The sequence below is a fragment of the Vipera ursinii genome (genome assembly GCF_947247035.1).
Source record: "Vipera ursinii genome assembly, chromosome: 2".
NCBI classification, from domain to species: Eukaryota; Metazoa; Chordata; class Lepidosauria; order Squamata; family Viperidae; genus Vipera; species Vipera ursinii.
In genome coordinates this window covers 226,612,822-226,625,952 of record NC_139513.1, presented here as the reverse complement: position 1 = coordinate 226,625,952, position 13,131 = coordinate 226,612,822, and the positions used below count along the sequence as shown (strand labels likewise).

Sequence of the window (13,131 nt, the reverse complement as noted above, 5' to 3'; positions counted from 1 at the left end):
GATAGAAACTAATCAGAGAAAGAAGCAACATAAAACTAAGGAGAAATTTCCTGACAAGTTAGAACAAATTAGTGGAATGGCTTTCCTTCAGAAATTGTGGGTGCTCCAGTGCTGGAGGTTTTTAGGAAGAGATTGGACAACCACTTGGAATAGAAGACCTTCAAGGTCCCTTCCAACTCTGTTCTTATGTAGTTGTTGTAGTGGTTTCATTTGAGAATTCTTACTCTTTTTTAACGACACTTTGGTTATTATAAACAGGTCCTTAGTATTATTACAGAAGAAATCAAAGGGTACGTGGTGTTTTTTTTAAAATACAGCCTATGGACAAATATTCTCATAAGTTGTAGAGAGCGTGGTTTTATTACAGTTCAGAAGCCAAACTCACTTTTTCGGTAGCTCTGCTGAATTTTCTGTTTGAAATGGTGGGGATCTGGAGAAAAGAGTGCCATCTTCTGAAGGAAGAGAGCTATAACATATCATAATATCCACATTTGCTATTCAGACAGAACACATTTCTTCAATGAAAGAGATATGTGCTTTATTCATTCTATATATCTCTGGTAGGTCTCTGAAGATAGAATGTATGGGAAGGACAAGAAGAGGAACCACATGGTCGTCTTTACCTAAAAAAGTTACCCAGTAAATTTCATGGTTAAAGTCGTGATTTATAAAAGTTTCAGACCGAATCAAATGTGGCTTTAGAAAGCTACAGGCACCCTTAAAAGGGGGTCCTCAACCTTGGCAACTTTAAGACTTGAAGTCTACAAGTCTTAAAGTTGCCAAGGTTGACGACCCCTGCCCTAAAATATATCTGAGGAAAACAATTAAAATGTTTTATACCAAGGGTGTCAAACTCAATTTCATTGAGGGCTGCATCAGCATTGTGGTTGCCCTCAGGGGGCCAGGTGGGTATGGCCAGGGTGGGCGTGGCCTACTGGGTAGGCGTGGCCAGCTCTACATCGTTCACATCAAGGGTGCCTATGGGGGCCTGGGCAGGAGTGGGATAGATCTGAGGGTCTCTGGCAGAAGGAGGGTCTCTGGGCCAGGGCCAAGGCAGTGGGGGCCGTTCCCTCACTGTTTCCAGGATGGCTTCGCGGGCCACATGAAACCGCTTCGCGGGCCTGATCTGGCCCCCGGGCCTTGTGTTTGACATGTCTGTTTTATACTATACTCCTGAATGAGACAGCCAGTTTGGTGTAGTGCTGCAGGGGGCTTTAAGACTTATGGAATTCAACTCCCAGAATTTATCAGCCAGCCAATTCTGGAAGCTGAAGTCCACAAGTCTTAAGGTTAGAAAGGTTGGACACCCTCTGATGTAGTAGCTAAAATACCAGGCTAGAAACTGTTTTAGATATAAAGGCAATTGGGGAACCTGGGTCAATCCTTCTCTCTCAGTCCTGGAAAGGAAACAATGGCAAGCCACTTCTGAAAACTTTCCAAGAAAATGATAGAGATTTGACCAGGCAATCACCAGGAGTCAACAAGGACTCAAAGGTACATACACAAATAGTCACAAATACAATGAACATTTTAGAAACTTTATTTTGTTCTATTAAAACAGCAAATAGTTTTAAAAACAGGGAATAAAGATTTGCAAGGAAAGCTTTTCATGAATACGTTTCAAGGTGAAAGACACTGTCTAATCTGAAATTTTCTCCTGGTTACTTGCAAGGGGGGAAAATAAGAAAAGTATCACCATTTTTAAAATTCTTCATATTCAACTGCTTAATGAATATTGGAAGACTACTCTCAGGGTAAAGCAAGGAGGCATTCGAGAAAGAAACCTGTTGAAACTATGCAGAGAAAAGCTGGCTGGAACAAAAGAGAACTTGGAAAGAGAAAAAGCATTGTAATGGGAAGATGCCACCAACAAATGCACCTCACTACTTCTAAATCAGCCCAGAAGTGCCAACCATGGGGACTCAGAAGCCGTCCTTATGTGCTTTGTGGAATCTCAAGCATGAGCTGAGAAGCAGCTAAGGAGGATTCACAAGAGCTGAAGAGGACCCTCAACTAGAGTTAAGTAGGGCTTCAGAAATATTATCTGCACTGCTTTACTTTTAATGGCAGGTTTATTTATTTTTTTTGCAGTGGTTTGCCATTGCCTTTTTCCTGGGGTTGAGAGAAAGTGACTGGGCCAATGTCACTCAGTTGGCTTCATACCTAAGGCAAGACTTTACCTGGGTGCTTTAACTACTGTGCCGTCTTACTAACTGATATTAGTATTTGTTTTACTATTTAATTCATTATTTTTGTCTTCCAGGAAATAGCCTGGCCTGTTAAGGAAAACAGGTAGTTGATGACGTATGTTTTAAGAGTGTGAGAGTCTATGAGAGTGAGCAACTCAGAGGGTGACAAATATGTGTGGCTCCCAAGCTTTATTCTGCAGTCTGCGTGGCTCTAGAAAAGAAGTGGCAACTTTAAGACTTGTGGACTTCAACTCCCAGAATTCCCCAGCCAGCATGCTTTAGAACAGGCATGTCAAACTGCTGGCCCGAGGGCTGGATGCATCATACTGAAACCACGCCCACCCCATTGCCAGCAATGGGGAAAAAGTTGCGATACGTCACGCAACATCACGTAACGTCGTGAGTTTGACATGCCTGCTCCAGAAAATGTGTTCCTGAATATTGTCAACAACTTGTCAAATAATGAGTGTGTGATTTTTCTACCGGACTAGGGAAAATAATTGGATATTTTCTGTGTGTGGTTGAATAGGCTTAACTCATTCCTTTCATAATCAAAGAAAAATATCTCAACATGCCTATCTCAAAATGTTGCACATTACAGGAATGTCACCAAGTTACAGTTCTCTCCTTTGTGGCCCTCAGCAACCTCCCTAAAATATATTTAAAAATATGCCCCTCTCCCCCTCTCTCAGCCATCAAAAAAATCCCTTGAGAAAATCAAAAGGAGAAGGATTACATTTTTGTGTCTATTCTGAGATATTTAAATGCGATATTTCTTTTTCAGCAATACAGTAATTTAAATATGAATATGAGAGGTTGCAGTGAAAAAAAAACAGATGAGAAAATTTCACTAACTAACTCTGGAAACGTTTTATAGACTCTATTATTTCAGTGTCAGTGTAGCATCCTTAACCTTGTATTGATTGAGGTCACAGATCTTCACATTTTATGAGGGCTGGAGACTTGTATAAAAGCTGTTCCTTTAGGAATTCAAGTATTGTAATGGATTCCATGAATGTAATATTGTGGATGAATAGATTTGATTAAAATGAATGTATCCAAACTGTGTGCCTGCTTCAGAAAAAAAAAACTATTCAGAAAATAAGAAGGCTGCTTTTTTAAAAAAATTTGTTAATGTTTATATGCCAAAGAGCTGGCTATTATTTTTCATATATGTTGGAAACTGGCTCATTCCTGTCTTTTCTCCAGTCCGTGTGCTGCCCTCCAAGCCGAATTGTGGAAATAAATTCATGAAAATGCATTTGCTCTGAAATCATCAAAAGACTATTGTTCCTGCTGATTTTAAAAGATTCTGACAACAAAGAGCAAGTTTCTAGCATTTCTTTCCCAGAGGGAATGGTGCAACACCAACGCAATTTGAATCTATTTTTTAATTGTTTAAAAAAACCACCTTAATTTTCAAGGAGATGGTAAACAAAATATTTTCAAGAAGGCAAGCAGATGTTGCTTTTTACCGATGTTTGTTGACGTTTAAAAATATTTCATGAGTTCATTGTTTTTTATTTTCCACTGAACACGGCTACAGGCTTTTAAGATATTGATAAAAGAGAATATTTATAGCTCAAGGTTGAAATGAGAGGTTCTTGGTGCTCCCAGAGCTTGGTGGTTTTCTTGCAGACATTTCACTACCCAAACTAGGTAACATCATCAGTGCTTGTTGAGTGTGAGGTTTGACCTCTTGATTTAAGATATTGCTGTTCTACAAGATTCAATAGATTGATTTCCAAAATTCTATTGTTATGGAAGCTTGTAAATTGTTTCAAATACTTTTTTTCCCTTCAGATTGGCATGCCACGGGGAACATTTTGCTGTAGTTTTTAGGACTGGATTCTTTTGGATAAAACTTTGGATAAAACTTTGCTACCACTGATGGTAGGGCCTAAACTGGTGGGTTGTATGCAGGGCTTTTTTTCTCATAGAACGCTCAGAACGGAGTTCCGGCACCTTTTTTGGATGGAACCTTGTAGGGTAGGCAAGGCAGGTTGTATGACATGTGTGAGTTCCGGCACCTTTTTCTTTTACAAAAAAAGCACTGGTTGTATGTGATTCTCTCTCTCTTCCTCCTTTTTGTCCAGCATGTAGCTGTGAGGACAGACGGGGTTCTTGTAAGATCCCTGCAATGATTACTTGGAGAAGTGAAATTAAACTGAGAGCAACAGATTCTCTGGCATAGAAGGATGGAACTGGAGTCGGTATCAATGCAATCCTATGTATATTAACATAAATATATATTTCCATTTACAGCTTTCTGTTCAGTTTGCTTTGTTAACGGCACTCAAAGTGCAAAAATTACAAATGATGGCCTCCCAAGCAAAAAAAAAAAACCACCAACCAGTGGTGGCCTCCGGAGCACAGCTAAGGAATCAAAGCCTGCTGAAATAATACAACTTTACCTCACTTCCAAAAAGAAGAGGGTTGTTTAGGCTATGTTGAGATTTACTCAAGGCCATTATGAGCTGTGTGTCACCTGGCAGAAAACAGGCTGGCGTGACATGTCCTGTGGTAATCCTCTCTTGCCCCTAATAACAAAGCACAGTGCCAGCCACCTAACCCTTCTCCAGGGCAATGAATGAGAAAGCTTACAGATTTTGTACATCTTAAAACAGCCCCTGTATGATGCTGGCATAAATAAATAAAAAAAATTCAAAAAAACCGAACAGCCGAGGAGTTGTTAGGGTTTTAATTAATTAATTAAATTAATAATAGTTTAGGATTAATAGTTTAAACCCATATCATTTAGTTTCCATACTCTGAATATTAATTCCAAAGCATGTTTCGAAGCAGCTGTTTTAAAGGATCGGCACAGCCTTGGTGAATAGACAAGAAGGAAGAGGACCCTTATGCAAAGATGTTTCTTGCCCTGAGTTTGAGTGGTTTGGTTTATCTGAGAACATTATTTAGGGGTGTGTGTTTTTTTTCAGCATCCACAGATTCCCTTCGATGCATGTCTTCCTCTGGAGCTAAGCAATGGATTATGGTTTTTCCACTTCCTTCAAAACATTAAGAAATGAACCAATGTAAACCAGAGTAAGTGTATCTTCTTTATTCTGTTAAATCGGCGCAAAGGGGATCATTTATAACTACTGACAATCAAGCAGTCAGAATACACAGCAACAATTATTTTTGGGGGGAAGGGGTTGCATTTCCCACCTTGAACAAATACAGTCAGAAAAATAAAAATCTGGCAAGATTCACATTTTTTTTTCACCAGCCAAAAGCTGTACAATAAAATCATAGCACTCTTCATACCAAGCACTCTTCATACCAAGCTTGAAACGCAGGTGAAAGAGAGAAAGCCATCTGCAGGGGATGTAGGGAAAGGGATAGGGCTTTCAATTCAGGCTCCACAACCATCACCTTGCCCTTTTTGACCCCGCCTCCAAATGCTGCTGAGGCCCAACTTCTCTCCCACACGTTCCGGCTGTAATTAGCAACAAATATATCCAAGTGGCTTTCCAAATCTATTAGTGATATGGTAATGCTATACATTTATAAACAGATACTATTTAAAGGATCACAATTTTAGTTTCATTGATTTGAGGACCAGACAAAACAAGAGATGAAAAATGTGCTTAAATGATTTTACGTTATGATGGAAATCAGGATACGATAGGCAATATCAACAGCAGAACATACTATCTGGGTAACTGGTTTTTCTCAAGAGTATAAATGAGAAGATTTACTCCTTTCCCTCCTACGCCAAACACATCATAACTGTTTTCACACCAAGAGCAAAGTCCGTCCAACTGGGCAACTTGGCTTGTAGGTGATGCTAATCTATTCTTTTTATTCTGTTTGTAGGGAAAAAATGAATTTATATATTTCTAAAAAGGACTTGAAAGGTTTTTTTCTGTCTTTTTAAATAGTTTGTTTATTATTTAATTTCCAAGCTTTCCCCCTTTTTCTTTATTCCTTCATTTCAGTTTTATATGACTTTGTTAACACATATGTACAAATACATTTTTAGCTTAATATAATCAAATAGTATACTATTATTAATATAGTATAAATTAAAATAATATAATGGCAATTTTAAGCATATCTTTTGAATGAGGCCTATTAATAGGTTTGAAAGATTGTGTTAAGCCATGGTTTAATCATCATATTCCATGGCTAGCTGAGTTCACTAACATGCTGATACTCATAAACTTTTGTCTATTAAAACTAAATCAAGCCTAACTTCAACAAATAGTTAGTGCAACAAATATAGTTCTATGGAATATTATATTTCTCCTTCCTTGACTTCCAATTCATGTTTGAATTATTTTTTTATCAGCAGGAATAAGTTTATTTTTGGCATAAATGCAGAGATGGGACCGTTTCCCCCTCTTCTTTATTGTGCAAAAAATGCACAGACTTACTCTATTTGAAAAAGTAAAATAGATAAGAGAATAAAGTGCATTCCTTTCCTGAGTTCCCCTAGCCTACTGTTTTGCAACTATTGTAAAGCATGCATATTAAAGCTAAGTCAACATTTTATACTGCTGAACTCCAACTGCCACACCAAAATCATTCAAGTAACTCCACAAAGCACAAATTATATTCATTCTCATTAATACCTTCAAACAGAGGATTAATAAACAGTAGGGTAAGGTGGAAATTCAAATAATTTCAATTTTTCTTTCAAAATGCTTCTTTTTCACAAAACAGATATTTAGGCTTCTCTTTTTCTTCCAAGTAAATTTCCAAGGCTCTCTTTCCAGCTGCCCCAACCTTTTCAACTAAACTTCATGCTGACAAGGAACAAAGAGGCAGATGAAGAAGGCATCCCGTGTGCTGAGAGAGGATTGACAGTTTTCAACAGGCTTTCCAAAACGTTTAGAGACATATCCCTTTAAAAAGTGTTCTATTTTATTTATACAACTATCAACAAAAGTTTATTTCCCACTGAGAATCTCTTAGAGGCAACCGTTGCATAATAGTAATTCTCCTAAAATTATTCTCCCCCAAATTAAAAAACCAATAATCCTAAAAGGCACACATTCCTCCAAAGATGTTTTGTGCAAATCTATCATATTTATACCTGCCATCTCTGGGTTGCAAGGTAAAAAATAAACAATAGTTTTAACATTATTTACTGAGTATGTATCCTAAGTATTTTATATACTTTTATCAGAGTAAAATAGTGCAGTTATACAAATATTAAACTCAGAGATCACATTCTAAAGCAAAAGCCCCCTTTTCCATATTGATTTGATTGTCCAAATTGCTTTGAACTGTAGGGTAAGATTGAATTTAGAATCTAAACAAACACTTCCAATTAGATTGCACCCAATTGACCCACATCAGTAAAATATCAAGGCTACAGCCTTATCCTCATATTAAAAAGGGCCCTTTTTCTCACTTAAAAATGCTTCCATAATGAAGGGATTCTTCGTGTTAATCCAAATTTAAATTAACCACATTACAACTTTGCATTATGTGTGAACAAAGCCATCCTAGATGACATAAACTGTGAACATGGGATCTGACTCTCTTCTTTTTATATCCTCATTCATCATGCCATATTTGCTGTCAAACAATCTGTACTCTAAGTGGATAAATGTATGAAAATAAAGGTGAAAGTTTCAGGAGACAGGTCACTCCCTAGAAGAGAGAAATGAAAACAGATTTTTCCATTCCTGATTGGAAAACCCTGCCATGATTATGTGATGTCTATTCAAGGAGGAAAATTGTAGAAAATGGACACCACCCAAAACAAGTGTGTTTTGTTTCTAAGTCAATGAGAGCAATTGTAATATATTCACAAATAAGATCCCTAAATTCTCCTCAGATACATTTTTAGGATTTGCATTTTTATATTTTAAGAGATGAAATACTTTCTGCAACCATCGCTGGATATTCTTATTAAGGTGTAGGTAGGTGGAAAGGTTTATTCCAAATGCAAGTTCATGCAATTGAGGCTGCTTCCTGTCCTGCTCAAATGAGATAGATTTTTGGCATATATTTTTGTTCTGTCACTGCTAAGTTGACAACTTTTCTGGTGCATATCAGAAACATAATAAATAAAATCAGCATAACAACAAGGCACTGCATTTCTACCCAGCTCTTCCAAACTAAACGATAACTAGTTGAGCATTTTCCAGAATCGGAATCCAATTTACACAGAGCTTGAAAATGGAACCACCAGTTTGCCAGCCACATACACTCCCTCAATATTTCTGTCATCACCTGAAAATATAAAGATGAATGAGATTATTTTCTTAAAGTATGCAACTACCACTACTAACTTCCCTCAATTTTCCTAAATGATCAACATATAATTCTGAATTTTATTTACAAGCATGCATAGTTCACATTCTTCCAAAAATGTGAGTTTGATTATATTTACTATGCTGGATATGTATGATCTGCTTTTTATTTATTTATTTTCATTGTTCCCACTTTTACAACCTAAGCCACCCAGGGTTGCTTGGAGTTGGATAGCTTCTAAATAATATAACAAAATTACAATAAAATTGAAAATTACCCATAGTCAGTACTAATGTCCAGAGTATGTTTGTAGCAGATTCAATTCTGTCCCAGTGATTTTTAATGAAGGTTGTGGAGTGGGATTTGAAGTACTGAAGGATACCCAGAATTCAGCATTCCCTGACCATTTACTTTTCTCTCTCTCTCTTTCACACACACACGCAGGCGTAAGTCCTCACATCACAAGTGAGACTTTACAGTTAAAGACATTATTTGGTGCCATCACACACAGTTCATATTCGGAGTCAGTTCGCATATAGAATTCCGAACTCCTTCAACGTTCTTATCATCTCCTAACTATGCTGCTGCATAGAAACCAGAAAATCATAGACATAATCACAGGGACTCTCTTAATGGCAAGAAATATGGCCATAGTGCAAGGGTAGGCAACTGTGGCTCTTTTATGACTCCTGGACTTCAACTCCCAAAATTCCTGAGCCAGCATGGCTGCATCAGGAATTCTAGGAGTTGAAGTCCAGGAGTTATAAAAGAGCCAAGGTTGCCTACCCCTACCATAGTGCTATACTTTGGAATAAATTACATCCAAATTCTTTTGGGAAACATTATAGATGCGGATATGATTATTTTGATTGTATTAAACTTCGGTTAACCATTATAAGAATTGCAAGAATTCCCTTGTTGACTGCAACAACGCTAAAAGACACCAGATTGGGGAAAGCTGCTCTGAATACATTAAATGTTTCAAAAGACATACTGTATTCAGTTCAAGGGCAATATATAGGGAAAAGGTGACTTGTACAAGTAGACATAAATGAGAATCATCTATAATATAACTTCCAATTTTTATGTGATCAGTGGCAACATGTATCTTATCAAATGCAATATGCCAAGAATACAAAGAAAATATAAGACAAAAAAAGTTGTCTTGAATCTGTAAATTCATCTTGTCCTGGCATTTTGCACTGCACAGAAATCAACTTTTTCACAAGTGATTTAAAAAACACTTCCATAATGGAAGAATTAATGCTCAGTGTGAATGATAACATTTCATTATACAACCGCTAATAAGTATTAAACACACACACATGCACAATAATATTTTAAGAATTTTTTAACAGTAAATCATATGAAACTGTATAAATTATATCTGGTATACCTACCAAGATACAGGAATTTTTCAATTATATCCTAGGATGTGAGGAAAAAAGAAAATATTCAAAATGTAGTTCTTTTTTTAATTGCAAAGGTAGATATTAAAACATTAATAATTTGTAAATTATTAATTTTACAAATTTGGGTTAAGAAAAAGGGACTGGCAAGTGAGCTGTTTGTTTTCTCAGTCCCACTTCAACATATCTATTAGAATTAATTTTTTCTCATAAATCAAGTTTTTTTAAAAAAATGTATTTATGGCTTTTTGGGGAAAAGATTACAAACATCTCCAAGAATATTTATATAAAAGAGCATCAATCCATCTAAACTTTTAAGAGACAGGAGTGATCCCACAAATACTGTATACTTTTAGTTGCAGAAACCCTCAAATTTTCTCAGCAGATAATTCCAATTGTGAGATCAAGATCATGGGATAAGAATAGGAAACAAAGAGTTGGAATCAAAACATAATTAGATTGTATTAGAGACATGTAAAATGGGATCACCAGGGATAGATATCAGGATTGACACTTTTTAACTTGGTAATGAATGGTGTAAAATTACCAGGACTAGAGATGAAACAGATTTGACCTATGATATCCAAATTTAAGAGTACTAATCTCAATAAGAAATTGCAATAATTCCAACAGTGCTTTTTCAAATGAATTAATTGGCTTTAAAGTAGCAAATGCTGTGAAATTAAGTGGAAAATGGCCCCACATTTCTTCAAAAACAAACATATTGACTGTAACTGATAAAGAAAAAGTTACTATAGAGCCAAAATTAGCGGGAAAGTGAGAAAGTCAAACCAGTAGGTTGCTACTATTAGACCAAAAGGAAAACAAATTTCATGCTAGCAATCATTAGGAAACTAATGGAAAAATGGAATGCCAATAGTTTTGTATCAAAAGAATACAACAGCTCTTATATAAAATGTCAACTGCCCCCCCCCCCAAATAGATCTGGAAAAGATGCAACAACAGGATGCAAAATGATTGACTTGTAACGAAAATCTGCAGCTTTTCTAGTGGTTTAACTTAGACCAAACAGCAGTAAAAAGAGATAAGATAGAGATAATAAAATCCTGGATGGTGTGAAAAATATAGACCAATTTCCACCCCCACCCCCCAATGTTAGAACACGGAACTGTTCATTCAAAATAAATGGAGGGAGGACCAGTACAAGGAGCTACTTTGTTTACGTTTCTAAAGGCAAATTATGTGCAATGACTGCCCTTAATTTAGGTGATTTTAAAAGGAGACTAGATACATTCATGGAAAATTCAGATGCGAGTTAAGCACTAGTCTGGATAACTACCTCCTAAACCACTGGATGCATGTCATAAATATCAGCTTCTAGGAAGTAATAATGGAAAAGGAATATCACCATCTTCTTCATGTTGATGAGCCTCCTATTACATCTGTTCGATTGCTGTGTAAAAGAGGATGCTGAACCAGATGGATTGTTGCCTGATCAAGCCAGACTCTTAAGTTTTTATGAAGCAACCAGAAAACTCACTGGGCTTGAGTGGTACTTGTGAGTCAGGCAAACTCAGTAACAAGAAGTATTAGGGTTTCTGCCATGTCTATACTGCTAGTAGGGTAAAGTACATAACCTTAAAAAACTGTTGAAGCAATTCTCTAGATCGGTGTTTCTCAACCTCGGCAACTTTAAGATAGGTGGACTTCAAATCCTGGCTGGAGAATTATGGGAGTTGAAGTCTACCCATCATACAGTTGCCAAGCTTGAGAAGGCAGGAGATGGACACGGCCGCCCAGCGGTAGGCCCCATGGGGAGGCAGGCAGAGGCAAGACCTAGGGGTGAGGGGCCGGCGTGAGAGGCCGCCTCCACCATTGAATGTCAGGCCCACGAGGCTCGACACACTGCTTAGATCAGCTTATACCTTAAGTTAGAGTTACTCTGAGTCTCTTTCTCATGCTCCTTCCCATCTGCATGGCTGAGGTGTCTCTTGCATTTGTTTCCTTCCTGCCTATTCCCAGGGCCTGCTAGTCACTCCATCATATGTGGATTCCTCCATACACATGCAACGTACTTCAGTTACGCAGTGTTTGATTACCTCAACATGGTCAGAAGCAAATAGATCAAAAGGACTATCTGAAGCTTTGGTGTTGATAAGCAGTGCATCAAATTCCTTGCCGACTTCAAAATTTCCAATTATATGATCTAATCCCAAAGCTGTCAATTTAAAAAAAATAGAATGAATATCTTTATTTGTACACAATGAAATTAAGTGCATTACAAGTTACAATTTTTGAAATCAATAGAAAGGACTCAATAATTCATTTACAAAGGTTATATGTGTGTTCTTAGTCGCAATTCTGTTATGACTATAATTCCAGTCAATAACAGAGGAGGAGAAAATGACTCCAATTCTTTAAAATAAAATAAGAATTTATGACCAAAAGAAGGAAGAATATTCAGCATGAAATTCGATCCAGCATCGGTTGTGAGGAATACTGTTTTTGAAATACTAAATTTTAGTAACTTAATACTGAAATAAACTCAGAGTTTCTTTCTATGGTGTTTTTCCTAATCCTCTTTTCACACAGTTTCCACATTAAACAGCAGGGGGCAGTAGAATATCAATAGCCACATGCCTGTCAGAGTTAATAAGAGATGCACAAGAGGATCAAAGTAAATTTATGGACATATGGATCATAAAATCATCTATTTCAAATCAAGAAAAGGAGCATCAGGAGAACAAATTTGAATTCCAGCCATAGCAGAAGGAAAAATAAGGTGTTAAATGCTTGTAATTGTTGAAAATCTTTCAAATCTTTTAAACATTTTAAACTTATTTATAGAGTTCAACAAATGAGAATCCTATTTGTTCATTCATATAGATTTATATTCCCCTTATTTCATAGCATATTGGATCAGTGCTAGATCATCTCCAAATTTCCACACAAAATAATCAGTTGTGTGCTGTGAAGGAGAAATAGCAGATGATCCAAAATCATCCATTGAATCTTCATGGTAAAAAGTAGCACTGAGTGGAGCGTCTTGGTCCTAATTCAGCACGGTATCTACCACATCACGTGGGTACAAATGTATTTTAGCAATTTTGGTAGCAATGTCACATTAAGCTATAAAATTTTAGTGTTTTTTTTATTTTGTCTTATATGATGTGTGAAATGTTTTTTTTTTGGTTTTTTTTACAAACCATGAGTGAGAAAACTATGTTTATACATACAGGGTGCATTTGGTCAGTAAAATGAAATGATTAGGATGTAAGATATGCTAAGATCCAAATGAATTTTTTTTTGTCCAAGCCAGGCTAGAATATCAGATGTAACTTCTGTGTTTTGGGGATAGA

At 36.7% G+C, this 13,131-nt stretch overlaps 1 protein-coding gene and 1 long non-coding RNA gene across 3 annotated transcripts in view; one reads left to right on the top strand and one right to left on the bottom strand.

Annotated features, from left to right (window-relative positions):
- The first annotated feature begins 2,441 nt into the window (after positions 1-2,441).
- LOC310636256 lies at positions 2,442-13,098 on the top strand. The gene is made up of 4 exons (XR_014491670.1): positions 2,442-3,848; positions 3,993-4,097; positions 5,132-5,237; positions 12,365-13,098. It is a non-coding gene; the product is annotated as an uncharacterized lncRNA (long non-coding RNA).
- GDA (guanine deaminase) overlaps positions 5,687-13,131 on the bottom strand; it is a 42,625-nt gene continuing 35,180 nt past the window's right edge. The window contains exons 12-15 of one of the 2 annotated variants that reach the window (XR_014491669.1): positions 11,872-11,990; positions 9,803-9,830; positions 8,253-8,381; positions 5,687-6,943 (exon numbers count right to left, since the gene is read on the bottom strand). Coding sequence is in view for 1 of the 2 variants with exons in the window: in XM_083355915.1 (XP_083212041.1) it covers positions 8,311-8,381; positions 9,803-9,830; positions 11,872-11,990 (218 nt within the window). In the remaining variant the exon portion in view is untranslated. Of the gene's footprint in view, positions 8,382-9,802; positions 9,831-11,871; positions 11,991-13,131 lie in introns of both variants that reach the window. The other variant, XM_083355915.1, reaches the window with a different exon arrangement.